This window comes from Taeniopygia guttata, chromosome 12 (assembly GCF_048771995.1).
Source record: "Taeniopygia guttata chromosome 12, bTaeGut7.mat, whole genome shotgun sequence".
Lineage (NCBI taxonomy): Eukaryota > Metazoa > Chordata > Aves > Passeriformes > Estrildidae > Taeniopygia > Taeniopygia guttata.
Window position 1 is genome coordinate 8,851,484 of NC_133037.1, and position 21,496 is coordinate 8,872,979.

Below are 21,496 nucleotides of genomic sequence, written 5' to 3' on the forward strand. Positions count from 1 at the left end.
CACCAGACAACAGGGTGCTGCCAGCAGCAGAGCACACAGAGCAGCAGGCACCACAGAACACTGTGTCCCCCACGGCTGCTGTGGAGTGCACCCCGCAACGGCATCAGTCCCTGAGGGATATTGGGGAATAGCAAGCACCAAATCACACCAGGGAGCACTGGAGCACGAGGGCACCCGGGGCAGCAGCGTGCTGGGAGTCCTAACAGCACACTGGGGACATGGTGCCCCGACTCACCAGGGGGCAGAGGGTCCAAGGGATAGCAGGCAGCAGAGGCAAGTGGAGTTCAGAGAGTTTAATGAGCGCAGGACAAACCCCGATTCCCCCATCCCCCCACCCCCCAGTGCCTGGCCTGGCCCACACCCCCAGGCCAGGCCCCCCATGACACCCTAGTCGACTTCTTCCATGCTGCTGTAGGAGGGGGCTGGGCGCTCGGCGGGGCTGGCAAAACGCTCGGGGAGGCCTTCCGCAGCCAGCGGCGGGGCTCCTTCGGGGGCCAGGCCGGATCCGAACGGCACCGGGGGCAGACCCTGCAAGCAGAAGGTGGGCATGAGAGGGAGACTTGCACCCTGCCCACCCATCTCCCTCCCTTGCTCCTGAGGGGCTGGAGAGGTGCCCGGGGGGACAGCCCCACATACAGAATGTGCAGCAGCTGGGGGCAAACCCCACGCAGGGCAGAGGGAAGCAGTGTGCCCAGGGCCGCTGGAGGCAGCCCCTCCGGCCCGGGGCCGCAGCACACTCCTGCCCCAGGGCTGCTCAGCCACGGGCGGTCGGAGCAGAGCCCTGCACCCCAGCACGGGCAGCAGGGACAGGCCACAGGCACGCTGCCAGTGCCTGCCGGAGGTCTGAGGAACACGGCAAGGCCAGAGGGGATTTCCAGGGCTGAGAGCACCTTGTCAGGCCTAGCTGCCGGCCACCCACCGCCAATGAGGGCGGGCAGGTGCAGGCAGCAGCTTGTGGGCCCCAACCCTGGGGTGCCAGCACCAGTCGGAGCAGAGGTCAGCCCACCGGCGCCGGGCACTGACTCAGACCCACGAGGCCAGCACTGTGGGTGAGCGGGGGAAGTTGCTGAGACCCAGGGCTGTAGACAATGAGGCAACTGTTCCAGGACAGGCACCTCATGACCACGGCATAGCCCTGACGGGGGCTCCCCAGCTGGGACGTGCTTGGGAGGGGAGTAAACCTCAGCACGTGGAGGAGGGACAGAGGTAGGGGGAGTCCAGCTCAGACTCCAGCCTAAAATGCAAACGAACCCCTTCACTGCAAAACATCCTTCCCAGGCCAGCTGAGGGCACTGCCAGCAGAACAGCAGTGGAGATGGAAAAGAAAGTCACAGGGCTCTGAAGTCACCTCTCACACCCAAATATGCCAGAGCTGTGTGAGCCACGCTCAGCCAAGGGCAACACGTCTCAATGTCAGACACGGTTGGAGTAGCAGCCTGTGCCCCAGCCTCAGGGGACTGCCTGCTCCTGGCCCTGCTGGTTTCCCTACGCCCTGCACGTGTCCCGTGAGGCTCTCACTCCGCAGCTGGGACTGGAGCCCAGCCTGCGCCCCATGGCATGGGCAAGCAGCGCTCTCCCCTGAGCCTGCTGCCACACAGGGTGCACCAGACATCCAGCAAAGCCCAAGAGATGGTCCTGGTGCCAGCTGGGTCACAGAGTGGCCTCAGGTGACCCCAGTGTGGAGTCCTCGCCTCTGTGTGGGAGTCCCAGCACACAGGACAGGAATGCTGCATTTCTTTGGAAAACCTGGCTTTATTAATGTACCATGGTCATATCTGTGTTCCCTCCATGCCTCTCCCACAGCATGGGCAGCTGGTACCCTCGCAAATGAGGTGCTGCATCACACTGCCCTGAAGAGACCAACTCCCCCAGATGCTGCCAGCACACAGCCCCACGGACTGGTGGGAGGCAGTGACCCACAGAGATGAGTGCTCACCATGGGCACCTCAGTCTGGATTGCCAGGCTCCCCAGCAGCTGTCTGGGGCTCAGCAGGGAAGCACACAAGTCCTTGGTGACAAGCCCGTCCAGCCCCAGCACAGGAGCGCAGCACACACACTCCCAGCGCACAGGCAGCTGGCACCAGAAGGCTCAGCAGAAGGCCAGCAGGGCAGACTGGTCTGGCCAAGGACCGTGGGTAGCCCCAGCCCCAGGGGAGCTCAAGACTCCTGCAGCAGCACAGCTGAGACAGGTGGCCAAGCCAGGGCCCGTGTCAGGGCATCCTGCCCTTGCTGCAGCCTCCCGGCACGTCTCCACTTCTTTCTTGGGAGCCAAGCAGAGATGGTTCATGTGCCCACGGGGCTCTCAGGCCCCAGCAACACACAGCAGCAACGTCTCTTCTTGAGCAGCAGGTAGCCTTGAGGCCTGCCCCACTCCCAGTGGGCAGCAAGGAAGGGCAAAGGAGTTTCTGGTTCTGGGCTGTGCCTTGGCAAGGTAGTAGGCTGGCCACACAGGCCTGCCAGCTGGCACAGGAGATGCCGGGGCAGACAGACAGGAGCCGACAGCCCCATGTTTCCCTTGGCGAGTCTTTCCCAGCGATTTCTGTCCTGCTGCCTCATGTCTTCGTCTCACAGCGTCCTAGGACGGCGCGTGCCCTGGCGGCCCCGCTCCCGCAGCTGGCCACGCGCCTGGGCCTATCTCCAGCGGGGCTGGTAAATGAGCGGGTAGAAGACGTTCAGGAAGAGAGCCACAATTGCAGCTGTGGTGGCCAGGACAAAGTATCTGACGCAGCCTTCATCTGGGTGGTGGGGGGTGCCCGGAGTTCGCTTCTGGCCACAGGGCCTCCAAGAGTTTCTTGCAGGCCTTTGGGGTGCCTCAAGCTGCAGCTCTTGTTCTTCAGCCTCCAGTTCCTGCCAGATCAGAGAAGCCTGCGATGTGGAAACCTGCGTCAGCACTTGGAGAACACAACGGGCAACACCCCTTGCCATCCCCCGGGGCAGGCAGCTGCCTGCAAGCCCAGCCCCGTGCCCAGCCAGCCAGCCCGCCTCCCCATGCAGCACCGTTGCGGTCGCGCCCGCCCCCGCAGCTCTTCGGGGTCTCTGGTGTGTGGAGCTCCGGTGGGTGGCTTTGTGGGAGGGAGCGTGGGCAGCTGCGGGGCAGGGTCTTCACGGGACTGCAGGGAGTGAAGCCAGCAGCTGGATCCCGATGGAGCAGATGCACTTGCATTGGTGGATCCAGGAGGCAAGGGAGCAGGCAGCAGCCAGTCACAGCCCAGCTTCTGTGATCCCAACAGGATCCTTCAAATGACAGCCAATCCAGAGCCAGCTGGAGCAGCAGGAGCAGGAGGCACAGTGCCAGTACAGCCAGTCACAGCTCTGCTTTGGTGGGCAGGAATGCTCTGACAACCAATTGTAGCCCAGGTTCCAGGAGGATTTTCCACAGGCAGCCAGCCGCGGCTTGGCCCTTCATGTCGGTGATCGTGCAGAGCAGCCAGTCAGGGAGCAGGTCTCTGGAGGGCACCGAGTGCCACGGAGGGTGCAGGTGGTCCAGGGTTCTTGGAGACCTGCTGAGCCCCACTGGGATCCAATGCATCCCATTACCGCAGGGGAACCAGTGCTGCCAGGGGCCCAGTGAACCCCAGTACCACAGAGCAACCTGATGAACCCCAGTGCCATGGGGCACACAGTGAGCCACAGTGCCAGTTTGGTCCCTGAAGGCTCTCACCACCAGTGTGTGAGAAGCAATGCAGCTTTCTCATTGCTCAGGCTGCCCCAGAACACACACACAGGGCAGGAACAGCCCAGGCAGGCAGACACCAGCATGTCAGACAGCCCCACTGGTCTCAGAGACAGGCAGCTTGTCCTCAGGCAAGAGGGCAGAGCTGGAATGCCTAACCAGCACTGGGCCAAGGGGAGGATGAGCCAGAGGGGCAGGAAGGCCAGGCCAGAAAGGCCCCTCTGGGCACACATGTGCCGTCATGCTGGAGATGAACTGAGCATTATCTTCAGACTCTGCGGGCCCACAGAGGTGCTGAGCATGGAGGGAACGTCTGCAGCACAATGCTGCCTGGGATCTGACCAGGTGGGCACCAGCCTCAGCTTTCCTGACTTCCACAAGAAGATCAGTGCAGCCATTCCCTACCACTGCATTCTGAAAGCACACTGCCATCCAGCCCACCCCCAGTCCCTCCCTCCCAGGCCACCCAGCAACAGAGCTCGCTCTGGCAGGTTTCTCTACAGCACCCTGTGAAGGCTGCCAGGCCTCTTGCTCAGCACTGGCATTTACCTTTTTTGCACTTGGCTTGGCCCTGAGTTGAGCCCCAGCAAAGTGTTCCCCACCCTGCCTTTAAAGTGGCTCCAGAGGGCAAGTTCTTACTGCTCCCTAGCACAACCAGATCCTACTGCGCTGCTCACAACCCCTCCTCCAGTGCAGACCCCAGTGAGGCTGTGCCCCTTTTTCCTCTTCCAGTGCCCTCCCACCAGCACCTCCACACTGATAATGAAAACCAGCTCTCCTGTGATCCCTCAGGACAGGGACTGTCCCAAGCCCACAGTGAGAACACGGCAAGACAGGCTCCAGTGCCCAGCTGGTGCCAGCTCTTTGGTATCAAAGGGGTACAGGCACTGCACCACAGCTGCACCAGGCTCTGTGGGTGCAGGTAAAGACGGGCAGGGCCCCTGAGCAAATTTCAAGGCTCTGTGGCTCCATCAGTGGCGAAAGGGACGCAAGTGCTCACCTGGCTGGCAGCAGCTTCGGCAGAGGGGGTGCGCTCGGCGCGGTGGTCTGAGGGATGCCCTGGCAGGGGTCTCTCCACAGGAGAGTTCCTCCGGCGGTAGAAGAGGACATAGGCGTATCTGGTCACCACCTGGCTCTCATCCACGGTGGTGACTGTGCTGTCGTCAAAGAGCCGCCAGCCTGAGGAGGAGGAAGGGTTAAGCAAGCAGAGAAGTCACGGCTGCAGGAGCAGAGGGGTGGCAAGGGTGACAGAGGCTCACCCACGTCGCTGCGCTGGCTGTTCTTGTCGTTGGGCAGGCGGGCGTATGCTGTGTAGTGCCCTCCAATCATGCCTCCATAGTGGTTGATCACAGCATACAGGTCATACACAGGCAGCTGCTGCTCACCCTTCCGACCAATGCAGAACTTGCTCAGATCCAGGCTCCTATGGAGAGACACAGCGACCGTCAAGGGTGATCAGGCTGCGTTGCAGGTCAGCAGAGACAGTGTCAACCCAGACACATCATCCCGTGGGCTCTCACCGGACGGGAAAGTCCACCATGTCATTGATCTTGTCCCTCCAAATAAAACTGCGGAAGGAGAAGCGCTTGAGCTGGATGATGAGGACATTGGGCAGCCGCCACAGCATCAACTGCTTGGAAGCCTCACGGTGCTGCTTGCACTTGGGGCAGTACCTGGGGGAAGAGTGTGCTTGTTACCGGCACGGGGAGAGCCTCAGTCCTTGCAGCCCAGCTCAGCCCCAGGGCCCCCACATGCAGGGCTGGCAAAGGGTTCAGCCTCTTCTGTCAAGGGCAGGCCAGTACAGTCCTGCAGAGCACTAGCTTTGCTCCCCACTGGCTTAGCCCTTCCAAGTGCACAGGGAAGGCCAGCTCATTGTTCCTGGCTGCCAGCAGAAACAGTGTGCAGGCCCAGGCAGCTCCTGGGAAACCCCTGCTGCTGTCTGGGCCCGTTGGCTGGAACCCACCCTGCTGCCTTCCTCACCACGCTTCCTCTGGGGCCAGGACTTCAGGCTTCGTGAAGAGATTGAGGCACTGCTCCAGGGTGAAGTGGCCAGCCCGGGCTGCTTCGCTGGCCGAGCCTGGATCCTCCACACACTCCAACTCCTTAGATTCTACCAACACAAATTCCTTGAGGCGCTCATTGTTCTTCCACACCAGGGCAAGGGAGCAGTCGTCTGTCAGATCCAGGGTGGTGTCACCTGTCAAGGGGCACAGACCTCACACACCTACTGCTCCAGGCTGGACGAGGCCAGCTTCCTGGAGCAATCTTGCCCATCCCAGTTAGATACAGCGATCAAAAAGTGCAGGCAGAAAGAGACAGGTACCCCCTGGCCACGTTGATCATGCAGAGCCCCTCAGCCTACAGGGTGCAACACTGGCACAGCCCTTTCATCAGCAGTACCCTCACAACCAGCACTTGGTGTGGGCATCCCATTCAAACAAAGAGGTGACCCAGAGATCACAGACCCTCTGAGAATACATGAGGTTGGAAGGAATTGACCTATTTGCTGAGGAGAACAGGAATGTCATACCCAAGGAGAGTGTCTAAACAGAGGCTCTGTGCAGCAGAGCCCTTTCCTGCCCTGTCAGATGCAGCTTTCAGATGTCCCAGTGTGGACACCTGGGCTCATCTTGTGCCAGGCAGATCCACTACCCTGCCAGAGGCTGTAAGCAATGAAGGTGATGCTTTACAGGGTTCTGGCTCACCTTTATCTTCCAGCTTGTGCTCTCGGTTGGCAGAATCGATCTTAGTGATGTAGAACTGTGTGGCGCGGGCACTCAGCGAGTCTGGAGTGTGCTGGTACCCAGGGATGGCAGCTGTGAATAGGCACAGACAGATTTGTGGTGGCACTGCCTGTCTGCCCTGCGTAGGGGCCAAGAATTTGCAGCGCCCCCACCCCCACCTCACATGCTACGGCCTTGAAGGGACACAACCACGTGCCCGTGTCCTTGACTATTTTTAGCAGGCGCCTGCCCCTGGCAAGCTGTGCTCCTCTGCCTGCCTTGCCCCTTCACTGCACATTGCTGCCATCCTGAGACGAGTGTCTGGAAACGTGACAGCCAGGCAGCCGAGCGCAAGAGGCTGGTCCCATGCAGCTGAGTCAGAGCGAGCGAAGTGCTTTGCTCACAGCCCCCAGGGGCTCAGCCTGCACCAGCTCTGCCTTGCTCCCACAGGACTTCTGCCAGCCCCCACCTTCCCACCTCTCCCACAACAACACAACACTCCAGCCTCTCTCCTCATCAGGTCTCTGCTCTACACCCTGGGCTTTGCCAGGGCAGGGCAGAGCGTGGGTAGGCGGGCAGGCATTTCAGGTGAGGCAAGAGTGCCAAAACAAAGCTCCCATGGCCTCATCTGTGTTCCCAAGAATCTCCAGATCAAGCTCACAAGAGGAGAAGAGATGCTGTGCTGGGAGGTCACCCCAAGGAGGGAGAATTGCCCGAGCTCCTGGCACAGACACAGCCAGCACTTCAGCACCTCTTACCTTCTGGCTTGAGGGCTCTCTCATAGGATGGCTCCTTCTCACAACAGCTGTCACCCTGCGACTCCATGTGCTCAGAGAACCCTGAATCCAAGCTCAGGAGGGAACTCCTGGCTGTCAGGACCTTGCTCCGGACAGTGGTAGTATCCCCCATCTCTGGCTGCAGCTCAGGCACAGCTGGCGAGAGCGGGGGCTCCTGAGGGAGGCTTGAAACCCTGTCCCCATCTCCCAGCTCAGGAGCAGAGGTGGCTGCTGCACAGCTGCTCTTGGCCAGGGGCTCCAGCTTGTCCGAGTGCAGAGGCTGCAGCCCTTGCTCCGGTGACATCCGGCCCAACTGGAATGGAGGCTGGAACACGCTGACTGAGTACCTGGGCATGGAGGTGGGAGTTAGAGCTGGCCAGACATGGGGCTGAGCTCAGCTCTGCAGCAGAAGCACCCTCCTTCCCTGGACTCTCACCTTGCGTAGCCCTCCAGCAGCTGGGCCAGGCGGGCATAGGTGAGGCGGGACTCGGGCACACTGATGAGGAAGGGGAAACCGATGTTCTCAGGACGGCACGATGCCTTGTGGTCTGGCCAGTGTGTTTTCTGACATGCCCTGTAACACACATAGACCCTGCTGAACTCAGCACCCTTGAACAGCCTGGGAAGGAGCACTGCAGGGCCAGACGGTTGGGGACAAGGGGAACACCAGGAGTTCAAGTGGCTCCATCCCAAAGGGCAGATCCATCCCACCTTCTCCCAACAGGCAGAGCTCTCCCATCCAGCCCTTCACAGCAGGAGACCCTCCATCCCTGCCAAGCACCAAGCCAACTCACACGTTGCAGTAACCAACTCGATAGCACCTCGTGCAGCGCTTGAGCTTCTCATCCTCTGGCAGCTGCTTCTTCTGGCAGGCTGCACACTTGGCGACAGGGCCACTGGGCACCTGCGAACGCTGCAGGAGAAAGGACCCATTGGACAGGGAAGGGCACCTGGGCAGGACAAGGCAGCCTTGGTGGGCATCCATGCTCACTGTAGCTAATTGCCCTTGTGTGCAGTTCTGCCCCTCCTGCTCAGTCCCACTTATGGCTCAGCCTTCCTGCATCCCTCCCAGTAGTCCCAATATGCCTTCTTACCTGCTGGACCTGAAGCTCCACCACACGTTCCTTGGCCAGCTCTGGGGACAGCACCTCAAAGCAAAGCAGCAGGTCCGTTGGCGAGACTGTGTCTAGGGAGTGAGATGGCAGGAACATGCGGTGGAAGTGATTCTTGATCACCTGCCAGGAAAGCAGTGGAGCATGGCCGTGTGAAGGCTGCCCTATGTGTCCTCTCCTCAGAGAGCCACAGACCTCAGCCTCACAGTGAGCTGTGGGAAGAACAGCAGCTCAAGGATGCTGTGCTCAGCTCACCACCTCACAAGGGAAAGATGGACAACCCCAGGCCCTACTGTGGCGGCCTAACCCTTCAGAGCAGGTATGTGCCCAAACTCTCACCTCTGCCAGGCGCAGGTTCTCTGGTTTCACACGCACGCTGTGGGCAACTGAGTCAAGTACCTCCATGGCACTGGAGTTCTCCTTGCTGATACTCACGAGGAACTGCCACCAAGAAAGTGTCACGTTAGTCACACCACACTAAGGCATGCAGGCCCTTACTTAACACACGGCTTAGCCGGTTGGCACACGAACAGCTGCCTGGGGCACCTCCAGGAGCCTTCTTAGGCTCCCTCCCCAAGGCAGAAGTATCCTTTACCTTGATGGGTTTCTTGTGTGGCTCCTTTGCAAAGTAGTAGACGGTCAGCACCTTTTGCTTCTGTGGGAGGGGCACGGGGAGGTACAGGAAGGGGTCAAAGGTAATAGATACCTGCAGATACAAAAACACACTCAGCTGTAGGAAGTGCTTGTGGCTGAGCAGCAGATCCAGTGGACCCAAGATCCAGCCTTGCCCTGTGACCTGTGCTCTCTGAGGGTCAGGAGCATACTTCTGCACAACCAGGACAGGGAGAGAACCTTCAGGGCTGCCCTACCTTGGAGCACATCGGGCACACGAGCTTGGATTTGTACTGGCCCTGGAAGAGGTCTACTATGAACGAGTCATTCCTCATCTTGTGTCGTTGCCAAGCCTCCTCAGCTACCACCTGCAGGAACAAAGGGCTTAGCACCTCATTATACCACCCAAGCTGTTCTCCCAGTGACTTTGGGGAAGGAAGACCCTCACCTCATCAGGCCTCCCATCTGAGTCAACAGTCTCTGTGTAGGGCTTGTTCTGGATGCGGTTGAGGTCCTCATGCAGGCCATCAAGCAGAAAGGCCATAAATTCCTGAGCATCATGCTGGGCATAGCCAGTGAACTGGCTGGCCTTGCTGGCCACAATTGCCTGTGGGGAGCACAGTAGTCAGGGCTGGTCAGCAGACCTCTGGCAGCACTGCCTGCCCCATGCACAAACCCTGGCTGCACCCACCCACCCACCCACAGCTCTCTGTGGCACTTGCAGGGCAGCCAGGTACCCACAAAGGAATGCTGGGGACCCACAGCAGGTCCTGCTTAGCACCAATGCCAAGGGCCCTACCTTCAGTTTAGAGGGCTGGAAGGCATGGTGTGTGCCCTTCCACAGAGCTCTGAGCAGCATGGCAAAGCCGATGGCCAGGCGTCCACCCGTCCCCAGCGGGTTGTTATAATTGATTTCTGACTCAAAGGACCGATCTGTAAGAAATGCAGGAGCTCAGGGTGGCTGCTGGCTTCATCATCTGAGTAGCCAAGCTCTGCTGGGCTCCCAGTGTGGGCTCACCATGGAAGTAGTCACGCAGCTCCCGGGTGTTGGACAGGGACTGGATGACACTGTTCATGAAGCAGGTGTTGCCCAGGTTCACCAGCCCCGTGAAGCCAGGCAGGCAGACTTTCTTCTTCTCATCCTCATCCTCATCATCCTCCACGCTCTCGGCACTCACGGGGCTGTGTGTCATTGGTGGCACCATACATGTCGGTTTGGGCTGCCAAAGCAGAAGCAAGTGTGAGAGTGTGGCACTCCGGGAGTCTCTCTGGGAACACCAGAGGAACTCAAAAGCCCAAGAAAACCCCCAGAGAGGGCTGAAGCCATCACACCATCTCCCACTTGGACTGGGACAGACAGGCCAACGGGTGACCCCAGTCCTGCTCCAATGACTGAGGGACACCACACTTCCTCCTCCAGGAGTACTTCAGTCTCCAGAGTGGCACTGAGGAGGTGTCTCTCTCTCCCCTATCCAGGTCAGAGCCAGCATGACTACACTCACCGAAGGAATGTGTGGCTCCTGCTTCACTGCCAAGTGCTCTGTGGCCGTACGGGCTGCCACACCATCCAGAGCCCCATCTTCCACACGTGGCTTCTCTTTGTCACTGGTTCGGGCCTCTTCCTTGCTGGAGAGGGGGTGCTGGTTACTGCCCGGAGGGTTCTTATCCAGAGGGGTAGGGCCTGTAGGCATGGCAACCTTTGCACCACCCACTGCACCTTAAAAAGGGGGAAGGGTGGGCCTGTGGTTAGCAGCACCATACACTGCCCACCGTGGGGCTGAACTGCTCAGTCCACACTTGCACAGGCTCTCTCCTACCCACGAGCAAGGGAAACAGCAGTGCCCTTCTCCTATCCCTTGGCTCACATCCTTCCTACCTGCACCCACTCAGCCCCTCTCCTTCCCCACCATTCCATGCCAGAGGACCCAGCACCAGCTGGCAGCTGGTAGTGGTGAAGGTCCATGCCCCACTGCAGTGCAGCAGGCAGGCAGGACGGACACGAAGGCAGGGTGCAGACCTCGTGTGGCTGGAGCCTCCAGCCCCCCCCAGCGCTGGCTCTGGCGTTTCTTCAGGCAGACATCAATGCGAGACACCGTGAAGTTGTATGTGCACTGGTCCGGCTCAATCAGGTTCCTGCAAGGCATGCAGCAAGTCAGAGGTGCCCAGACCCCACAGCAGCCTCAGACATGCCAAAGCCTTTGCATAGCACACCCATGGCCTCCAGGCAGTAGGGACCCTGCTAACACTAATTCTGAGGTAGCCCTGGCAAAGCAGGGTGGAAACCCTCGAGCCTGGCCACACTGAGCACACTGAGCACCTCTTTTCTGACAGATCCATTCTGCTTGGCTCTCTCCTGCTGCACATCCTACCCAAAGGGCACACAGGCTGGTCTGGCTCTGTCCCAAGAGCTCTAGAACAGCCTGGGGCAAACTGCAGGCAAGGAGACACTGGGACTTCCTCCTCTGCAAGCAGCACTCAGCCAAGGCAGACCAGGCTCAGGGCACCAGTGTAGCATGGTATAAGTGAAACCTCCAGATGCAGAAACTAGTGTTCCCTGTACAGAACCACCAGATGGGACTGGTTCCTGCTCCAGCTCTGCACTCTCACCTCCCTTGCCCTGGTGTGGGTTAGAAGGACAGGAGTCATACCTGAGTTTCACCTGCCACCGGAACACCGTGTGGGGCCCACAGCCAGGATGGAGACGAAGGAAGTTCGAATCACTGCAGAGAAATTGAGTGAGCAGAGGTGAACAAACAAGTAGCCCAGCCACAATCAGGAGCTATGCAGCAGCCTGGCATCATCCCGAGGCAAACTTGTACCTCGTCTGGAACACTAGTGTGAAGTCTTGTTCCCGGAACAACACCTTGGATGTCTCCTTGTGGATCTCCTTCACATAGACATGCACCACCACCAGATCATTGCCCTTCTCGTATGAGTCATTCTTGACAAAGGTCAGGCTTACAAAAGGCTCTGGCTCTGAGTAAGGAAAACCACAGAGAGAGAGAGATTATCTTCCTTGCATGTTGGGGATGCAAGCTGACCCAGGAAAGGTCCTGAGCAGATGGGCCTTCCTGACCAGGCTCACCCCATGGGCTCTGGCCACTCACCGTCAGCTGCTGCTTCCAGAGCCACATCATCCTTGGACCAGTCCCTCTTCTCACCATCTCTGCCCATGGGAGGGGTGGCCACTGGGATGGCCTTAGAGCTCTCTCCCAGGACAGGCAGGCAGTCCCGGCTCCGCAAGGCCTCAGTAGGGCTGCCTGGCTGCAGGACTCTCTTCTCAACACAGGTGGCAACACGGTGGGGGAGCACCTCTGTGGTAGCTGCAAGAGGTGGCATCTCCACGGGAACAGTCTCTTTGGCCAAAACCACAGCCTTTCAATACAGAAAGACACAGTGAAACACAGACACTGTCATCCCTGAGCTGCCCTGGCCCAGCCACTGTGGCTCCTGCCAGCCAGTGAGGCACAGCTCCATACCACCCACTTTCCCTGCACATCCCATGCCAGCTCAGCCCCACTAGCACCACAGCACAGCAACTGCAGGGTCCTCACTTCACCCTCTCCTCCACCACAGGTCCTCCTGTCAGCCCTCAGCATCCCAGAGCCCACCTCATCCTTCTTGGCAGGGATGGGTCCTGCATCCCCTGCACAGGGCAGAGGAAGCAGGGGTCCCCTGTCCAGCCAGGTCCCCAGGTACCTTCTCGAGTGGCAGTGCCAGGTCTGCGAGGGCCGCGGGTGCCTCGGCCTGGCTGGCTCTGCCGTTGCGGCGGCTGCTGGCTCTCCCACTGTGCCCTTTGCTGGGCTCTGTGCTCCCGGCGACCCTGGCATTCGCCTCCTCTTCAGTGGGAGCTACTTTGAGGTATACTGCCCTCTTGGCACTGGGGCCACTCTGTGTCCCTGGGCTGGCTGGGCTTTTCCCTCCCAGGGCCTCGCTTCTTCCTGGAGCACGCTTGGGGTTGGAGGGCTCCCGCCGGGATCTTGGTGGCTCTGTGCCTTCAGCCCTCAGCTCTTCAGGGGTCAGCTCTGCAGAAGCAGCCTTCTCCTTCCCATTCTCCCAGCACGCAGCCCCTTTGGCCAGTTCTTTGGATCCGTCTTTCCTTTTTTTCTGTAAAAAGCAATGCAGCCCAGTGGGAAGGTATTCAGGTAGCAGCATCTTTCAGGCTCCCTATCAACCCCTCACCCTCACTCCCCCTTCCCAGACTGCACCAGGACTCTACTCCAGAACCTGGGAATGCATGGCAGGCAGAAACAGGGATACAACTCCCTGGGACAGTGGCAGATGGTTCACGCAGCACATAGATGAAAGATGCGCCCCACATTGCTCCCTGGGCAGCTCAACAGCAGGGAGCTTGGAGCTGACCCCAGCTCCCCAGGGCTCCACAAATTCCCTTAACAGACAGATTATTCCCTCCTTACCAGAAGTGAAGACCAGTTATGGAGTGGGATCTTCTTCTGTAGCACAAGCTGTAGAAAGTTGCCTTTCTTGCACTGGATCTTGCTGCAGGAGCTCTCGATCTCTTCATAGAACTGACAGCTCCACTGGCGCCCGTCTGTAAAGCAGAGGGGAACCACTACCTCAGGCAGTGCTCCAGGCAGCTGTCACCTAACCCACAGCCCCCTTTCACCTGCCCCCAGGATGAAGGAAGCACTCATTCAGAGCCAAGAAAGCTGCAGGCAGGCTGCCACCATACCCCAGGAGCCTTCCAGGGCTCCAGCCAGCTTCCCTGAACTTGCTTTGTACATCTGGCTGGCCTCCTTCCCAGTGGGAAGGCCCTGGGCCTCCCTGCCCTCAGGGGCACAGTCATTTTTCCAAAGGATACCCGGGACTGACTCAGCCATCCCAGCAAGCAGGGGACAGAGACGCACTGGCGCGGCCGTGGACATTTGTTCACTTGGCACAGAGGCCAGCTCCTGCCCTCCCCAGCTCTACAATGCTCTCCTATGGGCCCTGTCTGCTGCCTGAGTGTGTGCCAGCTGAGAGCAGGGCATTGCCTCTGAGGGAAAAGTTTGATGTCTGCCTGTGGCAACCCCGTGCGTGGCCCAGAGCTGCGCCAAATCCCAATGGATAAATGCTAGCAGCAGCTGCTCCATTGCCATACCTGGTAGTTTGACCACACAGTCTGTGTCAGTGAAATCAGCATGTACATCCTCTGCCTTCAGAGCTCCAGTGCCCAAATTCAACTTGATAATGATCTCATCGGCATTCTGCTTCCAGTCCAGCAGCAGCTCTAGGAAAAGGGAGGGAAGTGTCACCCACTTGCTAGGGAATGAGCCTGAAGTGCCCACTCCTTGGCTGGGGAACACAAGCCTGAACACACACGCAGTTAAAGAGGTCACCGCAGGAAACACAGATCATGACAATTAAAAGGGACCTGCCCTCATCAGATAGGCCACAAACAAGAACACATGTTGCAGCAGGGCGGATGAATCCCGGTGGGAACCGGAGAGATCAGAAAGGCAGTGCTGTTCTTGGCATTGCCACAAGCAGCAGTGGCAGCTGGGAAGAAAGGGTGGCTCCTGCCAGCGACAAAGCAATTACTGCTTTCCCAAGGAACAAGGAAGCCACAGAATTACTCTGGGGGATTTAGGTGGACTCTGACCACAATCAGAAATTGCCACTTCCCCTTTGCATATGCAAACCAAGCAGCTCAGCTGCAACCATCAAAGTAATGTACTCCTGCCAGGTGAGCGTGGCTAACACGGCTGAAGGATGGACAGGCTGGCCAATGGGCAAGTACGCTGTAATGGGTGAGAAAAGAGTGCAGCAGTGGTATTCTGGTGCAGGCAGAATTTCCATTGTGTGCCTGCCAGGCTCTAGGTGTGGCCTTTGATGACCTGAACTCTTCAACACAAGGAAGTGATTTTGATCACCTTGATTTCAATCAGGTTTGTTCTACCCCTGGGACACAAGGACACCCTACTCTGTCCCCAGAGCAGGCCTGGACTGAGACAGAAACCAGTCAATGCTGCCCACAAGGTGACACAGCTTGGGATGTTCCCAGCACAGCATCATGTCCAACTCAGAAACAAGCAGAGCAGGTGTCAGCAGTGAGGCGTCCCAAGCCTGTGCTCAGTGGCACTGTGACACCTGAGTTGCAAGCAGCCTGCCACACACTCAGGGCCTCTTCCTTGCAGACAGCCTTTCTCTGCCCCTGGGAAGGCTACATACTGTTAAGATAAACACTGAGGCAAGGGAGTGCTCATGCTAGCTCCGCTCAATGCCAGAGCACTGGACAACAAGGTGAGAGCTTCAGATCCCTTGGCAAGGGCACTCCATGGCCATGCACTGACAGCTGGCACACGCCTCGACTTACCCTCCTCTGAGTCCTTCTCCTGGGTAGTCTCAGCCTGCTCGAGCTCAGGGCGAGACACTGGTGGGCAGAGAAGCAGAGCGCAGGCAGGTCTGTCATTCTGTCACCTCACAACATAGGCCAGCAAGCTGATGCTGAAAATTTCACACATCACCTCGTTCTACCCTGAATCCGTGTCCAGGTCTTTCATCCTGCATGTGTTGCCCACTTCCCTCCTCTGCTTTCTCACATTCTCCTTCCTCAGAGTCCTGCCTGCAGCACTGCAGCAAGTCAGTGCCAGGACAGCTGCTCTGGGCCATACTACCATATCCCAGTCTCAACAGCCACACAGTGGGAGCAACACGACAATTCTGCACCATGCAGGCACTGCTTTTTTGAGGCACATCTCATTGTGAGCATTGTGGGCATCCAGGCCCAGCTGTGTTGCCCAGCTTGGTACACCAGGTCCCAGCCCCCAGCCATATAGAGGAGTCCTGTCTTGATCTGACAGAAAGAACCTGGTGTTTGGTCATGCTCAAACTAATTCTGCTGTAACCAGAGAACCACGTGGCTCAGCTGCACTTTAACATTTCCATTCCTGCACAAGCTGCCAACGTCCACATCTGAAAACCTCCTTCCAGATCAGAGTGAGGAACCAAACTGACCTGACACCTAATCCCTGCTACCCACAGAATTACCTCCAACAGCCAGAAGTGTCTCCAGGCCCGCTCTAGCCCCACAGGACAGTGAACTCTGCCAGGCAAGGAGCCCAAAGTGACAGCACATTCTCCTGGAGTGGAGAAAGAGTGGCAACAGGAACTGTGGTCTCCACTCAGGAATATTCAGAGGGCTGTCTCTGCCTCCCTTGACCAGGTACAAACCAGTAGGAAATTTCTGCTGACCACTACAGCCACTGGTGCAAAGGTGCTGGTGGGGCTGGCAGTGGGAGAAGCACGGCAGTAGCACTGCGTGGAGGATCTAGAGTCTCTTAACACCTCTCACAGCGGGGACAAGGGCAGCATGGCTGTCCCCAAGACAGCCCCCACGTCAGAGGATGCAGAGCCAAGCCCTACCAGAGGCGCACTCCTCCCATGTGAGAGAAAGCGGCGCTGTGCTCTGCTCTGTGTGGGATTTCACATCGGGGACTGCGCCCGGCTGCTCTGGCACAGACCTAGCCGAGCACTCAATTACCTTGGCCTATAAAACACCCTGTGATTTGAGGTTACAGTAATCATAACAGAGCAGGCACAGAAATCAAACAGCTTTCCAGAGCCACAGAGAATCTTGCAGTCATCCTGCCCGCAGGCATTCACTGCACCCGAAGCATCATTTTTGTCAAAGGATACATGACAATTAAAGAAGGAATTATTCTACAGCAACTACTTCACCTGAACCACACCCTGTTCTGACTCAGAAGCTAAAGCACCAGCCCCACCCGCAGGCCTTGCACTCCTGGTCACAGTGCTGCCTCCAGCTGCAAGAGCACCCACAGGTTTCAGTTCCACTCTCACTGTATCGGGGCAGATCACACTCAGTCCAAAGCAGAGTCTAGAAACAATCACCAAGGCCAGCTGCAGACTTTAGCTAACAAGGCCACATGCCCAACCTTCCTAACATCACTGCAGCTAAGTAGTACCCAAAGAAAGGAGGTTACAGGTCCAGGGAGGACACTGTGTCAAGAAGATCCCACATCACACGGGTTACCATAAGCCGCAGGAAGTGATTAGTCAAATCTGCTTATCCTGCAGCAGATGGCTGAGAGGCTCCCAGGCTGCGGGGCTGAGACACCCTGGGCCTGCTCACCAGTGATGCTGAGGGGCTCTCACCTTCCTTGCTTTCCTGATTGGCTCGATCCTTCTGCTTCTTTTTGTTGGTGGCATCATCCAAGCCCCGAGATGTTCTCCTCTGGCCAGGGGCATTTGTGCTGCTGGACATCTTCAGCCGTTTGGAGGACACAAACAGCCCGCCGGGGTCGGTAATGGAGTCTGGGTCAGGGGTGCGACGTTTTCTTCCTGGCCCAGCTATCTTGGCGACTCTCTGTGGTCAAACTCTCTGGCAAGGAAGTAATGGCCTAAAGAGAGGAAAGAGCAAGCATGGCAGGAGGAGCAGGTGGAAAAGGCCCAACAGCAGCAGGATCCACTCTTTGCCTCAGGGCCAGTGCCCTTACATGACCTTCACCATGGTGTTTATGGGAAGCCCCATGCAGCGCTCAATGAGGAAACCGACCTCATCACAGCTGCTACAGTGCTTACTGCCAAAAGCATGGGCTTGTCAGAGCTCCCAACATACAACCAGGGGTCTTCAGTATGTGGCACGCATTAAAAACCTGGAAAGCAAGTGTCATGCTCATGGCTCCCACTATAGCAACACTGGCCAAGAGCAGCTGCTGGCGCTAACACCCAGAGACACAGGCGAGGGCAAGGGCATGAGGAGGCCTGGATCTACAAAACTGAGCCTCCAGAGTCAAGCAGGGGAGCCTGTCACACAGCTTCAAGTGACGGCTATTTCAGTCAAACAGTGTCCTGTGCAACAGCACCAGAATAGGAACCAGTAACACCCTAAGAAGGAAGCAGGCCTGGGACAGTCTCCCATGACAGATGAGAGCAGAGCACCCTGGCAACAGCAGAGTTCCTCCCCCTTCTCCCACTAGCTGGGAACTTAACCAGCATGACTGCACCTTGAATATTTATCTCCCAGCCAGTTTACAGACAGCGTCAGCGGGGCCTGGCCTGGAAACAGGACACCTCTGCTCCTCGTGCCCCAGGAACAGAGTAGGCTAAGCAGGGCATGTAAGTTGTTCACCCCTGTCCCCTTTGTAGACATGCCCTCCCTACAAAGCCAGCTCCCCTACAGGACTTGCAAGCTGATGGCCCAGGTGCACTCGTCAGTGTCACCCTGCAGTGTTCAGGGCTTTGAGAGAGCAGAGATGAAACAACCCACTGAAAGCAGTCCCATTGGAGGTGTCCCCGTGGAGGCAGTGTGAGCAGAGAGCTGGGAAGGTTTCCTCCCTCGCTGCCCTGGCTGCACACCCTGACCCTGGCAGTGCCTGCCAGCCTGCAGGGGTTTGCAGCAAGGAAACGGGCCCAGCTCGGATCCTGCCCACCCCCAGGCGCCAGCTGCCTGCCACAACTCTCAGTGCACTGTTTCACACACATCCCACGGCCTGGCTCCCATCTGAGGACATGGAGCCAAGCCCAACAACACCTTGGCCTAGCCCAGCTCCACTGAGCTTGCCTCTCCATCAGTGGGAGGCAGCTGTCCCTCAGGAACACCCTGTTCTGCTTTCAGCCACGTACCAAGCACAGACCCTTGCTGTGCATGGGCACAGCCAGAGGCAGGAGGTACCTCCAAGGGAGGCACTCTGACAGAGGAAGGACACTGCCAGCTCTGTCCTGCCAGTCCCATTTTGCCAGGGCATTTGTGTTCTGGAAATGTTCAGGGCAACAAGCAGCCCCAAACCAAGAGGAACCCCAGAGAGCAAAGCCTTGCCCTCAGCTCTGGCAAAGCCAGCCCCATGACCGGTGCTGCATCCAAACCACTTCTCTGCAGGCCAACTCGCTCTCACCACAAAGAGCCACTGAAGCCAAGTGAAAAGCTGAGTCCAGCCCAACTTCCTGGCACAGACAACTCCTGCCACCCATGGTGCAGAGGTCCAAGTGACCTGGAGACTGAGATGCTGAGCAGAGTCCAGTATCAGTCCCAAAGAGCTTGAAAGAGTGTGGGAGGGCAGCATCATCATCCCCGTGTTGCTGCACTCACTGGGTCTCTCCAGGATGCAGAAGCACTTCTGGCTCCAGAGGGAATGGGAAGGGCCCCCACAGCAGTGAAAGTGGCAGTGATTCACCAGGCTAGGCCTCTGATGCCAGCTGCATGCTGTCACTCAGCTCCAGTCTCCTGGTGCTGAAGAAGCTCACCTAGGCTTGGCAAACATGGGAAAGCATTTTTTGTTGTATTTCTTTTGCCTCCAAGGTGAAAACCCCAGGAGAAATTACTCAAGAAGCAGTGACTGCTTCATGCAGGGTCAGGAGAGGCTCTGTTGCCTCCTTCCTGCACCTCCAAAGGGGTGGCAGAGGATAATTGCTGGGCAGGAGTGAAACAAGCTCTGAGAAGGGTCCTGGAGGGCTGAGAAAGGACAGACCTCTGCCCAAAAAGGGGTGAGGAAGAGAGACAGGGTTGCATGCCTGCTTGTCACTCCTCCAGGAGAAGCCTGCTGCTCTCATGCCCTGCTGAGAGCTCAGCTCCCTCGGGTGCTTTGCTGACAGCTATTCCTCATGGCAGGCAGGAACCAAGGGGGCTGGAGCTCTGCCTGTTTCAGCTGCCAGACTGATGGCAGCCTGAGGCTGCTGCACACACTTCAAGGTTTTGGAGGAGTGAAGGCAAAGCACAGGTTACTCAGGAATTAGAACAGGCGAATAGGAGACTTTTTGCCACCAGGAAACTCACATACAGGCAGCATGTTCAGCCCCTGGGTGCACAAAGGTTTTGGCACCACTCCTGTTGGCACGGTAGGCGTCACTGCAGGGGAGAGATGGTGAAAAGCCACTCTGGCTAGATGCCAGGTGAACCTCTGGGAAGCACCTGATGAGCTGGCCACTCCTACAAAACCTTACTCAATGCCCAGAGCCAGGGAAGCCAGGCCATGCTGCTGCGGGGAGCAGAAGTGCCTCCCCATCCTCTACCCTGCCCGCCTTTGTGCTGTGGTGTGTACCAGACCCAGATCCAGCCCGGGCTCTCTCCTAACCCTGTCTTCTCCCAGAGCAGTTTCCCAACCCAGCTCATGCTGAGACTGCAAATATTTTGACTAGCCAGAGAAAAGGGAGCAAGAGGCCAAGGAGAAGGGCCACTCCTCCCCAGAGCAGCACCAGACCGGGAAGGACAGCAGAAAGGCTCAGTGAGATGCAATCTGTGTCCCGTGCCTGGGGCAGGTTTAGCACATGGCAGGAGGAGCTCCCTGATTCTTGTCTACTGCACACCCCACCAGTGCCCAAAGGCCTTTGCAGGGGTAGCTGCAGAAAAGGCTGGCTATTCCAACAGTATCATCTTTACACGGACTTTTGCATCCTCCATGTCCTAAACACAGACAATAGAAACATGTCCCTCAGGTACACAAATACTTTTGCCACCTTCTGTTTCTTGTTCCCCTGAGGGACCAGAAATCCCATGGCTCAAGCTTGACTTTTACTTGAGTTTCTGGGCATGTCTGACACACGGGTGGAGCCAGGACAAGCACAGAGTCCCCTGGGGCAGCTACTCAAGCCAGCACTGTCACACAATATGTTTCCAACCCACGTGGAAATCAATGTGCTCCCAATGCATTGTGCCAGCAGTGAGCCCTCTGCTGAGTGGGGAACCCTGCAGGCCCAGCTCCCTCATTCTGGGGACAATCACTGAATCATAGAAAGGTTTGTGCTGGAAGGAGATCTTGAAAATCATCTGGTTCCAACCCGCCAGCCGTGGGCAGGGATAGCGATGAGAGCGTCCAGACAGCAGCCGGCAGCCCCGGGCCTGCTGGGCGCTGCTGCTCGGCCCAGGCAGCGGGAGCGGGCTAGGGGACTGTGAGCGGTGTTGGTGCGAACGGTGTCGGTGTGAGCGGTGTCGGTGTGAGCGGTGTCGGTGCGAACGGCCCCGGCGGGCGGAGCACGAGGTCACCGCGCCGGCTCCTGCCCGGGGCTGCCGCGCTCGGTCCGTCCTGCCGCGCACCGCTCTGAGGCGCCGCGGCCCCGGCTCCTGCAGCCCCGCACCTTCTCTCCACTCAGGCCCGTCACAGGCAGCCGCCGCCGCCATCCGTTGCCCGCCTCGCTCTCCGCCGCCCCGGCTCCCGTGCCCACGGGCCGCATCCCGGCCTCCCGCCGCCCCCGGGCCCTGCCCGCCGCTGCGGCCCTCACCCCGCGCCGGCCCAGGCGCCGCTCGCCGCCCCCGGGCCCCGCCGCCGCCCCGGCCCGGCCGGCCCGGCCCGCCCCGCACTCACGGCCCCGCCCGCCGCTCCGGTCTGTTTGTGCCGCGCCGAAGTTCCGAGCGGGCCGACAACGGAGACAGGCCCGAGCCCGTGACGCACTTCCGGGAACCGCCGGGCACGCCCACGTGACACGCGGGTGAGTCACGTGGCGCGGGGCCGGGGGCGGCGCGTTCCCGCGGCACCGGGAGCGCGGGGGCGCGCGGGGAGCCCCGGTCCCGCCCGCGGGTTCGGCTCTGCCCCCGGACAGCGCCGGGCCGCTCTGCGGGGTCCCGGCTGTGCTGTGACCCCAGTCCCGCCGCCGGTTCCCGCCCCCAAGCCTCGCCGTGCCCCACACCCGGTGGCGGCAGCTCCC

At 58.8% G+C, this 21,496-nt stretch overlaps 1 protein-coding gene across 9 annotated transcripts; it reads right to left on the minus strand.

Moving 5' to 3' along the window:
- Positions 1–285: 285 nt before the first annotated feature.
- On the minus strand, positions 286–21,291 carry USP19 (ubiquitin specific peptidase 19). Of its 9 annotated transcripts, none has more exons than XM_072935031.1 (26): positions 21,157–21,291; positions 17,015–17,259; positions 13,998–14,126; positions 13,315–13,448; positions 12,596–13,003; positions 12,004–12,271; positions 11,716–11,872; positions 11,545–11,616; positions 10,914–11,029; positions 10,399–10,607; positions 9,915–10,116; positions 9,696–9,829; positions 9,345–9,503; positions 9,154–9,264; positions 8,880–8,990; positions 8,624–8,725; positions 8,267–8,407; positions 7,967–8,085; positions 7,609–7,746; positions 7,155–7,519; positions 6,379–6,489; positions 5,654–5,870; positions 5,194–5,346; positions 4,933–5,096; positions 4,674–4,852; positions 286–528 (listed from the first exon to the last, which is right to left on the minus strand). In XM_072935031.1, exons 2-26 carry the CDS (start codon positions 17,121–17,123, stop codon positions 388–390), a joined length of 4,149 nt encoding a protein of 1,382 aa, XP_072791132.1. In that variant the 5' UTR covers positions 17,124–17,259; positions 21,157–21,291; the 3' UTR covers positions 286–387. The 9 variants fall into 9 exon arrangements, with proteins under 9 accessions (XP_072791132.1, XP_072791131.1, XP_072791133.1 ...); XM_072935030.1 differs by having other exon boundaries at positions 10,399–10,613; XM_072935032.1 differs by lacking the exon at positions 21,157–21,291 and adding an exon at positions 15,213–15,269 and having other exon boundaries at positions 302–528; positions 17,015–17,256.
- Positions 21,292–21,496: the final 205 nt, after the last annotated feature.

What these genes read in the sequence shown, in the direction of transcription:
- USP19 (XM_072935024.1), bottom strand. Translation starts at nt 17,123, where the DNA reads ATGTCCAGCAGCACAAATGCCCCTGGCCAGAGGAGAACATCTCGGGGC. An exon ending in CTGTGTGGTCAAACTACCAG is followed by an intron (nt 13,449 to 13,997) that starts GTATGGCAATGG and finishes TCTGCTTTACAG; the next exon opens with ACGGGCGCCAGTGGAGCTGT. An exon ending in TGTGCCCGATGTGCTCCAAG is followed by an intron (nt 8,991 to 9,153) that starts GTAGGGCAGCCC and finishes TTGTATCTGCAG; the next exon opens with GTATCTATTACCTTTGACCC.